The sequence below is a fragment of the Chiloscyllium punctatum genome, chromosome 7 (assembly GCF_047496795.1).
Source record: "Chiloscyllium punctatum isolate Juve2018m chromosome 7, sChiPun1.3, whole genome shotgun sequence".
NCBI classification, from domain to species: Eukaryota; Metazoa; Chordata; class Chondrichthyes; order Orectolobiformes; family Hemiscylliidae; genus Chiloscyllium; species Chiloscyllium punctatum.
Window position 1 is genome coordinate 75,331,797 of NC_092745.1, and position 13,805 is coordinate 75,345,601.

At 41.5% G+C, this 13,805-nt stretch overlaps 1 protein-coding gene across 6 annotated transcripts in view; it reads left to right on the plus strand.

Annotated features, from left to right (window-relative positions):
- The window catches only part of dnajc6 (DnaJ (Hsp40) homolog, subfamily C, member 6), a 143,160-nt gene that overhangs the window by 106,609 nt on the left and 22,746 nt on the right, over positions 1-13,805 (plus strand). For all 6 annotated transcript variants that reach the window (XM_072574066.1, XM_072574065.1, XM_072574064.1 and 3 more), the window contains exon 17: positions 11,501-11,806. In XM_072574066.1, the coding sequence (XP_072430167.1) occupies positions 11,501-11,806 (306 nt within the window). The remainder of the gene's footprint in view (positions 1-11,500; positions 11,807-13,805) is intronic.

The following is a 13,805-nucleotide window of genomic DNA, read 5'->3' on the forward strand; positions in this document are numbered from 1 at the left end:
GGTGCACTTCCCGCAGATGTAGTCAGCAGGGACACTAGTGGTGACCCTTACCTCCCACATTCTGCAGGAGGAACATTCAACTGCCCTAACCTCCATTCCCACTATTCTAAATTCCCAAAGAGACTGTTGAAAAAATAAGGAATTAAAAAAAAACTCTTTACCTTACCAATCTGGCGCACAGGTCCTTTTTGTTTGGTTAGAGGAGGAGGATGGGTGGGGGACACTACCTGAGTAATGTTTTGGGTAATGCAACCACACAAATTTGACTTCCCAGATGTCCTTCTCTCCTCGCACCCCTTGGCAAATGGAGGCCCAATTCCCAAGGCAAGTCCCTTTTAATGTGGGAAAACTCACCCTTCCCAGCAGCCCTCGCTTCACCTCTCCTCCTTCTCTCCTTGCTGCTCTGGTCAAATGGAGTGGAACATTGTTCTAAGGCTGTTTACAAATTTTTTTAAAAAAACCTCCTGAATGAAAGAAAACTTTCAGGATGATCAGAAAGATGCAGAGTGGTGGAGGGGAGGATTTTTTTCTTGTGAAGTCTAATGGCTGAAGTGACAGCCACAATAGAGAGGCAAAGGGCAGTATTGTACACCTTTTAGCATGGTCCATAACTGTTATCTTTGAAAATAAGAGGTAAATAAATTTTAGAAACTCAGATGGTTCTGGTTGAAGGTTTCAAATATTCCAAGATGTTGAAGGGATGGCAGATCATGTACAAATGGAATGAACAAATGTTGATTATTGATGAGAATAATTTTATGATAGACACTGGAGCATGTTCAGTTCACTGTCTAGCTAAAAATAGATAAATCTTTTGCAACATAAAGCTGAACACTGAAGGACCATCAGGTGGGAGCTACATCATTGCATGGCACCGTAAAATTATTTCCTGACTTTTCATCGAGGACTGATCTGTGTCTAGTCTGAAGCTTTAGAGGCAATGTAGTATTTTCCCCTCCAGGAACTGTCACAAGGTTCAATTGGCCTCGCTGCACAGGCGAGGGCAATTAGCATGTCTGAGTGAAGAAAGATACGTTTTGCTTCCCGATAATGGGTAATGCTGATGGGGAGCTTGAAATCGCTGTCTGTTAATCTTTCTGTCCCTTCAGGTCAATCCTTAGATACTTAGATTAGCAACTGTCAAATTTGAGTACAAGTAGTGATGGGATATCGCACATTTCAGCAGCACGACATGACTATATTGTCACTGAAAAATTAGGGAATGGTATTTTGGAGAGCGCTTACCTCCATTGACAATAACACGATCCCAGCTGGGATCAGTTTGCACACTTTGTTTTGTGCACGCTCTGATGACCGAGCTGAAATCTCCGTGCCATTCTGTGCATGCGCCAATGTTCTTACCGTTCTGTGCAAGAACCAGGGTCCATGCTATGCCATTCATGTGTGATGTTGGCACCAATCTTCCTGGTGTTCTGTGTGTGCGCCAGTGTCAGCTGCTGCCAGATTAGTTTTCTGTGAGAGGTACTGTACAGAGTACTTTTTCTTATTTCACACATGACATGTAAAAAAAATACTTTTGGTTAATAAATATGATTTCAACCTTCATTCAGGCTGTGCTATACATAATTTAAGACCTTTTGGGTTTTTTTTAGTCATCATGAATGTTTTTTTTGCTGGTCTGCCCCTAATCCCACTTTCCCCATAAGGCCCATTATTTCTATTAAGCGACTTTCCATTAAGCGAGGTTTCGCAGGATTGCAACTACGGTGTTATAGCAGGACTACCTGTACTGGATGCACTCTATTATGATTAATTGTGCTAAGGGAACCCATTCATCAGAATATTATTGCTCTTCTGAAACCTGAGTGAATGATTGCTGATAGAATGGTCTCAACAGCAGATGTAATCTATACAAAATGGTTGAGTTGTTGCAACTCAATTGAACTGAAGATGTAGAGTTGTATTTATTCGTCCACTGAAGACAGTTCCTGGAGAGAAGTTAAGTACTTTTTAATTTAACCTGAGAGGTGAGGAGGGTCTTTAGGAGAGGAATGGGGATTGAAATAACTTCACAGGCCAGTATCCCATCACCAAGTCACCCTTATTTACATGTGGAAAGTCCTTGATACTGATTCAGCTCCCTCAGAGCCATCTCTGCGTGAACAGAACCTCTGACACTCTTGTATTTATCTGTCAGCCAGGTCTTCTTGATTGGACTGTTAACATGGTTCAATCTGGGAACATATTCTGAGGTCCACCTGACTGACTTTGACTTTGTTACAGTCACTACAGAGATCTGTCATCTACATTTTAAAAAATCAGCTTTGTGTAACTTACATATTGAGTGAGGTCTTATGAGTCATAGCACTAATAAGGTATGATGCCTTTTATATAAAGATTGAAGAGACTAAAAGCATATTTGCACAAAGGATAGTTACCCTTGTTGTTGTTTATTTTTGCCCAGGGTTTACATCAGTAAATGGGACTTTTCTTTTGGATTTCTTGGAAATGATCCTTAATGCTGTCCTTGCTCACTGCAAGTGGATGATGATCAAGTTTGTTTCCCTCACTTATTGAATTGATGTTAATAAATTTGTATGGAGAATGGAAAAGCCATTTTTTAACTATTTGTCTCACTTGCAGACTGTTTTATTGCAAGCAAGTAAATCTAGTTTAGTTTAGATTTAAATGGTAAATTAATTTGCAGATTTCATTAGCAAACACAATGGCCTGTAACAATGTGGCATTTGCAAAATCAACTTCATGGTCAACTCCAGGAGATTTTATTTATAACTGCTCCTAAACTTGAATAAGATTATGCTGCTTCATTCTTCAACTGACTTCAATAGCTTGTGCACAAAATCAGGTTGGTCAAGATTGTATCTATGTATGTATGTTTAAGATTGAGCATTCTCCCATCATCCTTCTCCCCAGGGAAGAATCATGTTGAGGACATTACTGGAACCAAGATGCTATTTAGATGAGTTTAATTTTTTTGCAACTGTTAGAATTTATAAAACTAATTGTGCAGAATCACCTGGTGTTCTGATATGGTTTGGTAGATAAACATCAATATCTGGTGGAACTTCCATGTATTTGTATTCAGATGTCTGTAATTATGGCATGAAACAGTGCAATTAGATAGAGGAACCTTGGGAGCAAATATTTGACGCACAGCTGCCTTTAATGAACTGCGGTGGCGGCATGGTGGCACAGTGGTTAGCACTGCTGCCTCACAGCGCCATAGACCCGGGTTCAATTCCCGCCTCAGGCGACTGTGTAGAGTTTGCACATTTTCCTCCGGGTGCTCCGGTTTCCTCCCACTGTCCAAAGATGTGCAGGTCAGGTGAATTGGCCATGCTAAATTGCCCGTAGTGTTAGGTAAGGGGTAGATGTAGGGGTATGGGTGTGTTGCGCTTCAACGGGGCGGTGTGGACTAGTTGGGCCGAAGGGCCTGTTTCCACACTAAGTAATCTAATCTAAAAAAAACTGCAGGGATGCTCTCACTGCCCAAGCAGTTGCAGTGCCTGTGACATTACTACCAGTGATATGGTAATGAGGAATCCACATCAAAGAATACAAACAATAAAATTTAGTATTTTTTTCAAAATGGTTTACATGCATCTAAATTCTGGAATCACATTGTTCCTTGTACACCTCCCATCCTGCTGCCTCATTCTTTACATTCCCTGGAAGTTTGGCAGGAAGGTTGTGTCAGAGGTAATGAGTTTGGATTGGAACAACCAGGCAGTTAGCAAGCTGATTGATGACCAAGTGTTAAATGTGGGTAGGGAGGGCCAAGTGAATGGGGGAGGGGGAAAATGATCAGAGGAGGAAGTAGCAGTGTGTGCATGCATATGGGTGGAATCACAGAAGCTTCTGGCTCTGGACACACATTGATGTCAACTTCCTCTGCAAATGCTTTGGTAGGAACTTCTCCACTTACACTTGTGCTTGTTCCATACTCCTTTTTACACTCTCCATGTGCTCAGATGCATCTTGCATCATTAAGTTGACTTCAGTCCCAGTCTAAAGAGTAGCATGTCTGAATGTCCTGCAGTGGGGAGGTAATGGTTTAGTGGTATTATGACTCGACTGCTAATCCAGAGACCCAGTTAATGTGCTGGGACTTGGGTTCAAATCCCACCATGGCAGATGGTGGGAACTTGAATTCATTAACAATCTGGAATGAGGGACTCATGAAACCATTGTTGATTGTTGGAAAACTCTCTATTTGGTTCAGTAATGTCCGTTAACGAAGGAAACTTCCATCCTTATCTCTTCTGACCTAAGGTGACTCCAGACCACAGAAATGTGGTTGACTCTTCTTTGACCTCTGAGCAATAAATGCTGGCTCAGCCAGAGGTCGCTATATCCCACTCGTTCCTTCATTATTCTGAGTGAATAAAAATAAAATCCTGATTCAAAATGTGCAAATGTGTGTCTTGACTAAGTCTTGAAGTGCATCAGTGTGGTTTTATTGAAATCTTTAAAGACTTTTTATTTGCCCTTACTGAGACATGCATTATATTTTCTGTTGCTTTCGATACATGTTGATGTTGTTTAGTGAAAGTCACACTAAATGTTGAAAAGCTTTCATTTGTTCTCCACTTGTAAAAGTGAAGATTAGTCAACCTGGATGAGTCAGATAATTCATATGGTTTTTATTAAACCTTTTTTTCCCTTCATACTTTGGTTCCTTTTAGGAAAACAAAATTCCAGTCTAAGTCCCCAAATTGCAGTTGCCTACTTTTTACTTATATTTTGTGATTCAAGGTCCCTATGTACTGTAATGTCTATAATTCATATCCATTTAAATAATATTTTGTTTCTATTCTTCCTACCAAAGTGGATAACCTCACATTTTGTCACATCATACTCCATTGCCCACCTTGTTGCACACTTGTCTAACCTATCTACCTCTGAATCTGTATCCTGCTCACCACATGCTTTTCTGCTTAACTCACTCATTTGTCAAATGGGCTACGATACTGTCACAAAGCTCGTCCCTTCTTTTCTAAAAGCTGTTCCTTGGCTCAAAGATATTTGTCCTTGATTTTTTTTTCAGTAGGTAATAAACTGGGCCGGGCTCTGATCAGTCTGGCTTGTTGGAGAGATGAAAATGGTTTTGAGGCCTTTTGTTTATCTGTAAACAGATGAGACTTCAGGCCAAAGTGGTCATGCTTAAGTTGTGACCTGTATAATGAAAGGGGAGTTGTCAGCTCTCTAGTTGAGCTGAGCGGTTTTTAGTTCAGACTTGAACTGATGAGTTAAACAGGGAGCTGTGTGGAATTCCTTTTCCTTTTCCTTTTCCTTTTCCTTTTCCTTTTCCTTTTCCTTTTCCTTTTCCTTTTCCTTTTCCTTTTCCTTTTCCTTCCCTTCCCTCGTATTGGGGCCGCTGTGTATATCCGGAATAGCATAACCAGGCCTACCCGGAGATGTTTCTGTTCTAAACCCCAGCAGTCAACCTGGGTAATCCTCCACTATATGCGTACCAAAACAAATTGCAAAGTTGTATGGTCTGAGCTGCCTGCTCCAGAATGTTTTCAGCGGTCTGGCTTAGTCCCTAACAATAGTCTGTTTTTAATCTTAAGTCAGTGATATAGATTGCACAAGAGATTACAGCTTTCCTAACTGGAAATGAGCCCTTTAGCATAGAATAGAATCCCTACAGTGTGGAAATAGGCCATTTGGCCTGACAAGTCCACACTGACCCTCCAATGAAGAGTATCCCACCCAGACTCTTTCCCCTACCCTATTATCCTACATTTTCCATGACTATTGCACTTCACCTGCATGTCCCTGAACACTACAGGCAATTTAGCACAACCAATTCACCTAACCTGCACACCGTTGGACTATAGGAGGAAACCAGAACACTGCCTGTTTCCTGCTTGCATGGATTTTAAAAAAATTAATTAACATGCCACACCCAATATTCAGCTTTTACGTTGTTCAGTCATATTCTGATATGCTGCATTTCAAAAGGCATATAATAAAGTATGATATTTTCTTTATTCTGCTTTATCCACCCCACTAATAAATTGTCAAAATGATTTCCCTTTCACAACCATTATGGAGCAGGATGCTGATCACAAAAACTCCCATATGTATTTGATTCTCACAGGCCATTAATTGTCTGAAATGGGTGTTCTGCTCCTTAGTTGGATGGAATGTCTCTGATTCATGGGAAGTTCTTTGGTTCCACCAGTGTCAGTGGCTGTAATGGCCAGGATTGGGACTGCAATCAATCCTCCAACTCTGAACCATGGAGTCTAGTACCTTGTAGGTTCAGAGGGTCTCTGAGGAGAGGGGAGTGTCAACAGAGGGTAGCGGGAGAAGATACTGGAGTTCTTGATTAGAGTGACTAGTTTAGCAGGAAGCAACCCCAATTGGGCTATATTTGAGGGGGCACCCAATGTGGAAAAGGGTCAAAAACATTGTTTGACTCTTGTGCAGTAAAAAATGTGAATACTAATAACTGTACACTGTTTTTGGTAGTCAGTTATATTACAGGTTTAACAGTACAAAGAATTCAGTTAATTGTGCTAAACTGAACTTAATTTCATTCCACATCTATTTGACTTATGCTGCCATGTATTCAGTCAGGTACTTAGCAACACTTGGACAATAAGCCACTTGTCTGACTGCTTTTTTAAAGATTTCTATAAGAGTTATGATTTAGAGTCATAGAGATGTACAGCATGGAAACAAACCCTTCGGTCCAACCAGTCCATGCCGACCAGATATCCCAACCCAATCTAGTCCCACCTTCCAGCACCCGACCTATATCCCTCTAAACCCTTCCTATTCATATACCCATCCAAATGCTTCTTAAATGTTGTAATTGTACCAGCCTCCACCACATCCTCTGGCAGCTCATTCCATACACGTACCACTCTGTGAAAAAGTTGTCCCTTAGGTCTCTTTTATATCTTCCCCCTCTCGCCCTAAACCTATGCTGGACTCCCTGACCCCAGGGAAAAAACTTTGTCTATTTACCCTATCTATGCCCCTCATCATTTTGTAAACCCCTATAAGGTCACCCGTCAGCCTCCAACACTCCAGGGAAAACAGCCTCAGCCTGTTAAGCCTCTCCCTATAGCTCAAATCCTCCAACCCTGGCAATACCCTTGCAAATCTTTTCTGAACCCTTTCAATTTCACAACATTTTTCTGATAGGAAGGAGACCAGAATTGCAGGCAATATTCCAACAGTGGCCTAACCAATGTCCTGTATAGCCGCAACATGACCTCCCAACTCCTGTACTCAATACTCTGACCAATAAAGGAAAGCTTACCAAATGCCTCCTTCACTATCCTATCTACCTGTGACTCCACTTTCAAGGTGCTATGAACCTGCACTCCAAGGTCTCGTTGTTCAGCAACATTCCCTAGGAGCTTACTATTAAGTGTATAAGTCCAGCTAAGATTTGCTTTCCCAAAATGCAGCACCTCACGTTTATCTGAATAAAACTCTATCTGCCACTTTTCAGCCCATTGGCCCATCTGGTCCAGATCCTGTTGTAATCTGAGGTAACTCACTTTGCTGTCCACTACACCTCCAATTTTGGTGTCATCTGCAAACTTACTAACTGTACCTCTTATGCTCGCATTCAAATCATTTATGTAAATTACAAAAAAGTAGAAGACCCAGCACTGATCCTTGTGGCACTCCACTGGTCACAGGCCTCCAGTCTGAAAAACAACCCTCCACCACCACCCTCTGTCTTCTACCTTTGAGCCAGTTCTGTATCCAATTGGCTAGTTCTCCCTGTATTCCATGAGATCTAACCTTGCTAATCAGTCTCCCATGGGGAACCTTGTCGAACGCCTTACTGAAGTCCATATAGATCACATCTACTGCTCTGCCTTCATCAATCCTCTTTGTTACTTCTTCAAAATACTCAATCAAGTTTGTGAGACATGATTTCCCACACATAAAGCTATGTTGACTATTCCTAATCAGTCCTTGCCTTTCCAAATACATGTACATCCTGTTCCTCAGGATTCCCTCCAACAACTTGCCCACCACTGAGGTCAGGCTGACTGGTCTATAGTTCCCTGGCTTGTCCTTGACAACCTTCTTAAACAATGGCACCACAATAGCAAGCCTCCAGTCTTCTGGCACCTCACCTATGACTATTGATGATACAAATATCTTGACAAGAGGCCCAGCAAACACTTCTCTAGCTTCCCACAGAGTTTTAGGGTACACCTGATAAGGTCCTGGGGATTTATCCACCTTTACCTGTTTCAAGACATCCAGCACATCCTCCTCTATAATGTGGACATTTTGCAAGATGTCACCATCTATTTTCTTATAGTCTATATCTTCCACGTCCTTTTCCACAGTAAATACTGATGCAAAATATTCATTTAGTATCTTCCCCCATTTTCTGTGGCTCCACACAAAGGCCGTCTTGCTGATCTTTGAGGGCCCTATTCTCTCCCCAGTTGCCCTTTTTTGTCTTTAATGTATTTGTAAAAACCCTTTGGATTCTCCTTAATTCTATTTGCCTAAGCTATCTCATGTCCCTTTTTTGCCCTCCTGATTTCCTTCTTAAGTATACTCCTACTGCCTTTATATTCTAAGGATTCACTCGATTTATCCTGTCTATACCTGACATATGCTTCCTCCTTTTTCTTAACCAAACCCTCAATTTCTTTAGTCATCCAGCATTCCCTATCGTAAAAACAATGACTGCAGATGCTGAAAACCAAATACTGGATTAGTGGTGCTGGAAGAGCACAGCATTTCAGACAGCATCCAACGAGCAGCGAAATCAACGTTTCGGGCAAAAGCCTTTTATTCCTGATGAAGGGCTTTTGCCTGAAACGTCGATTTCGCTGCTTGTTGGATGCTGCCTGAACTGCTGTGCTCTTCCAGCACCACTAATCCAGCATTCCCTATATCTACCAGCCTTCCTTTTCACCCTAACAGGAAAATACTTTCTCTGGATTCTTGTTATCTCATTTCTGAAGGCTTCCCATTTTCCAGCTGTCCTTCTGCCTGCGAACATCTGCCCCCAGTCAGCTTTTGCAAATTCTTACCTAATACTGTCAAAGTTGGCCTTTCTCCAATTTAGGACTTCAGCTTTTAGATCTGGTCAATCCTTTTCCATCAATATTTTAAATCTAATAGAATTAAGGTCGCTATCTGTGCTCCCCCACTGAAACCTTAGTCACTTGCCCTGCCTTATTTCCCAAGAGTAGGTCAAGTCTTGCACCTTCTCCTTGTAGGTACATCCAGATACTGAATCAGAAAATCGTCTTGTACACACTTAAGGAATTCCTCTCCATCTAAACCGTTCACACTATGGCAGTCCTAGTCCATGTTTGTAAAGTTAAAATCCCCTACCATAACCACTTTATTATTCTTACAGATAACTGAGATCTCCTTACAAGTTTGTTTCTCAATTTCCCTCTGACTGTTGGGGGGTCTATAATACAATCCCAATAAGGTGATCATCCCTTTCTTATTTCTCAGTTCCACCCAAATAACTTCCCTGGATGTATTTCCGGGAATATCCTCCCTCAGCATAGCTGTAATGCTATCCCTTATCAAAAATGCCACTCCCCCTCCTCTCTCTTGCCTCCCTTTCTATCCTTCCTGTAGCATTGTATCCTGGAACATTAAGCTGCCAGTCCTGCCCAACCTTAAGCCATGTTTCCATAATTGCTATAATATCCCAGTCCCATGTTCCTAACCGTGCCCTGAGTTCATCTGCCTTCCCTTTTAGGCCCCTTGCATTGATAGGTGCAATCCATCCTTCTTGTACAGGTCAGTTCTACGGCCAAAGAGATTCCAATGATCCAAAAAATGTGAATCCTTCTCCTATACACCAGCTCCTCAGCCATGCATTCACCTGCTCTATTCTCCTATTCCTGCCCTCTCTAGCTCGTAGCACCGGGAGTAATCCAGATATTATTGCTCTTGAGGAGCTCCTTTCTAAATTTCTGCCGAACACTCTGTAATCTCCCTTCAGAATCTCTTCTTGAGCCTTCTACTTAATTACAGCAATATAATCTCCTCCAACCTTTTCCCTCAATGTAAACTCTCACGTCATCATGGGCATCACTAAAGGCAGCCACCTCTAGTGGGTCTAGTGTGCCACTGTGACAAATTTCAACTTCCACAGTAACAACTGAAGCAAACAATGGGACCTTGATTATGCCAGAATTGAAAACCAATGTGAGGAGCTGGTCAAGTGTAAACAGTGAAAATCTCCATTTTATTAAACAGGTGAGCTCCGCTGTCTGCTTAGAGTAGTTCAAGCAAAGTTGCTGTGATCCTAGTTGCTGCAGGATGGATGGATAAATAACAGGCTGTGTTTTTGGGAAAGAGGACAGACAGGGCAGGGGGACCATGAAGGTTAAAATTTCTCACTGGTTGTGCTTGTCATTCTTGCTTAAATCTTGCTTTATATTTCAAAGGTATTTGAGGAAAATGTAGAAATTATCACCAGCCACACCAAATAATCATAGAATCCATGTGGAAATAGATCATTGTGGTAATGGCCATTTGTCACCGCATGTCCACGCTGACCCTCTTAAGAGTATCTCACCCAAACCCTTCCCTACCCTATTACTCTGACTAATCCACCTAACCCATACATCCCTGAACACCATGGGTAAATTAGTATGGCCAATCAACCTAACCTGCACATATTTGGATTGTGGAAGGAAACCCATGCAGATGTGGGGAAAATGTGCAAACTCCACACAGACGGTCGTCTGAGGCTGGAATCGAACCCAGGTCCCTGGTGCTGTGAGGCAGCAGTGCTAACCACTGAGCCACCGTGTTGCCCTAAATCTAGAATAGCAGGATCGAAAGTGCCAAAAATATTATTGTGATTAAGAAGTGAAGAGCAAAATGTAAATTAAGGGAACTTAAAGTGAAAGCATATATATATATAGATGAAAAATTGAATGATTCAGTATATAACTGCTTATTTTATGGTTTCTTAATGATGGGTAAGATGGTTGTGAGGAGAGTGGAGCCACTGTACTATTTCACAGTACAATTCCTCTGGTTCAGCAATGCAACATCTTCCTGTAAGGCAGCGAAGTCACATTTCAGGCAATAGTTGATTTTCTGTCATTTGGCTGTTATCCAATGCTGCAGGAAAGATCCAAGTGTCTTGCAGTAGCTGGTATGGCTCCACAACTCTTTTCTCTTGATGAGCTGAACTATATCTAGTTTTGGGGTGATTTGCCAGATTGTGAGAAGTTATTTAAATACTCATTTGGTAGTGGGTGTTCTGCATGCAATTTCCCAGTTACCGGGCATTTAAGATGTCCATTCTTCAATCTGACCATGTGAACTAGTGCATTTTCAAGTGAAGCTCTTTCCTTTCTAAAGCATAATGTGCAGACATTGGGGTACTTAGAATGTAGTAGCATTTTGGGTTAGCTAGTCACTTGTATAACTTAGACACAATAAGCACATATGATTTTGTGGTGAGTGGTAAAAGAGGAATAATTTGTCTTCGAAGCTCATTTGAAAAGTTTAGAAGTTTTATGTGTTCTATAAACAGGTGGTTCAGCATTTTCAAGTAAACCCACCACACCCACTGGAACAGCAGGAGGATCTTTTCAACCAATGGGCTCTCCGCAGAAACAATCCCCTCAGCCAATGGGAGGAAGTTCATGGCAGCAGAATACAGGATTTGCTTGGCAACAAGGTTCATCTACCTGGCAACAACCACAAACAAAACCACAACCAACAAAGCCCCAGCAACCAATACCGCAGTCATCTCCACAGAATAGACCAAACTATAATGTCAGCTTTACTGGTGTGATTGGTAATAGAGATGAGCGTGGGTCACGTGGATCTACATATGGTAGGTATGAACTTATTAAATGTTTGCCAAGTCAAAGGCTTAAACAGGAGGTGACGCCAGTTGTACTTTAATGACATTTTTCCTCCATCCTTCAAAAATAGCTTGTCTATTATGTCTGGCTGAAAGCTTTCTGGATAACAGAATCATAACTTTGTGCTGAAATTGTTCAATTTGTTATTATAATGATATGTTGCACTATTTTGGTTGTCTTTATGATTTCATTTAATGAGTTTCATGGATTAAAGCGTGTTCCCATCTCGACTGTCACCTTTTTTTTCCCTGTTTTTTCCTTTCCTTCTTCCATCAAGTTACCAATCTGAATTCCATTAGTTTTGAAGGATAATCTGCTGTCTTGATAGAAGGCACCTTGAGGGAAAAAGATGGCGACTAAGAGCTATTTTGGATTGCCTTTCTGCAATTTCCTGTGTATGTTTTGAGGAGTGTTTGCAGTGAATAATAGGACACTTGTCTTTAACCTAAGAAGTATGACCTAGAAAGGAGTGGACTTTTTTTTTTTTTGCAAGAAATTTAGAACCAAATAGTACGTCATCTAATTTAAGTGGGGGTGATCGGATGCCCATGGCAATTGGAATTGATGCCCTTAGGATGAAAGGATCAATCAACAACCATTATTCCTATTTCTGGCTGCTGTCTCGTGGTCTCTTCCTGGAAAGTGCATATGTAGCTTGAACTTGGAATCAGCTATGATATCCCATGGTTTCCTAGCTTGGAGGTTTAGCTGTCTAGACTTACAAATGACAAATGTGTTAGGTGGATGGGATGAGTTTGCTGAGATGGTGGGCTGCTAATGTACCAGAAGGAAACAAAGGTACTAAATTTGAAAGATTTACTGCACATGTGAATCCATTGAATAACTGAATTCATTAAATGCAGCCTATGTTGCAGAACAAATAAACTGCTGCATCTCGATTCTTTACACTGCAGTAAGATTTGCTGTCCAATTTGCTTCTGATTTAAGCCTAGTTTGGCAATGAGAGGTTAAGGTAGTTGAGTTCATGTTTCTTCATCAGAAAAGTAATGCAAAGCAATGCATTTAGCTGGAACATTTGTTCCCGCTTTCAATTGCCTAGTGAAGTAGAAAAATTCAGCAGGTTTATTGGAGAAAATACCTATTTTTGTTTTTTTATGTCAACCATGATCTGGAAATGTTCATGGTGGATTGGGGTAGAAAAAAAATCTGAAGTTATATGGCACCAGACTATATTTTGGGCAGGATAGTGTCTCCGTGGTTAGCACCTGTGCCTCTCCGTGCCAGGGACCTGGGTTTGATTCCAGTCTTGGGTGACTGTCGTCTGTGTAGAGTTTGCATGTTCATCCTATGTCTGCGTGGGTTTCTGCCAGGTGCTAGGAATTCCTCCCACAGTCCAAAGATGTGCAGGTTAGGTGGCTTGGCCATGTTAAATTACTCCGTGTTCAGGGGTATATAGATTATGTGCATTAGTCATGGGATTGCAGGGTTACAGGGATAGGATAGGGGGAATGAGTCTTGGGTGAGATGCTCTTCAGAGGGTCACGGTGGACCCATTGGGCCAAATGACCTGTTACCACATGATATGGATTCTATGTTCAATTGTGTTTATTTAAAATTGCAAGCGTTTTCGAGCACAAAGTTAAAAATTGCGCAACACCAGGTTATAGTCCAAAGGTCTAATTGGAAGCACGCTAGCTTTTGGAGAGCTTTCGGAGTTTGTTTCCAATTAAACCCGTTGGACTATAACCTGGTGTTGGTGATTTTTAACTTTGTACACCCCCAGTCCAACACTGGCATCTCCAAATCATTTTTGGAGCACTGCTGCTTCATCAGGTGAAGTGAAGAGAGGCGCATAGACACAGAATACTAGACTGAGCGATGATGGCAAGATAATTCCAGGCAAGTAAGAATGTCAACAGATAAACACAAATAGTGTGTGTAGAGTGTCAACAGGCTGGATAAGTACTCTTTGCAAGTGATCAAGAGTGTCAGCAGATGAATACAAAT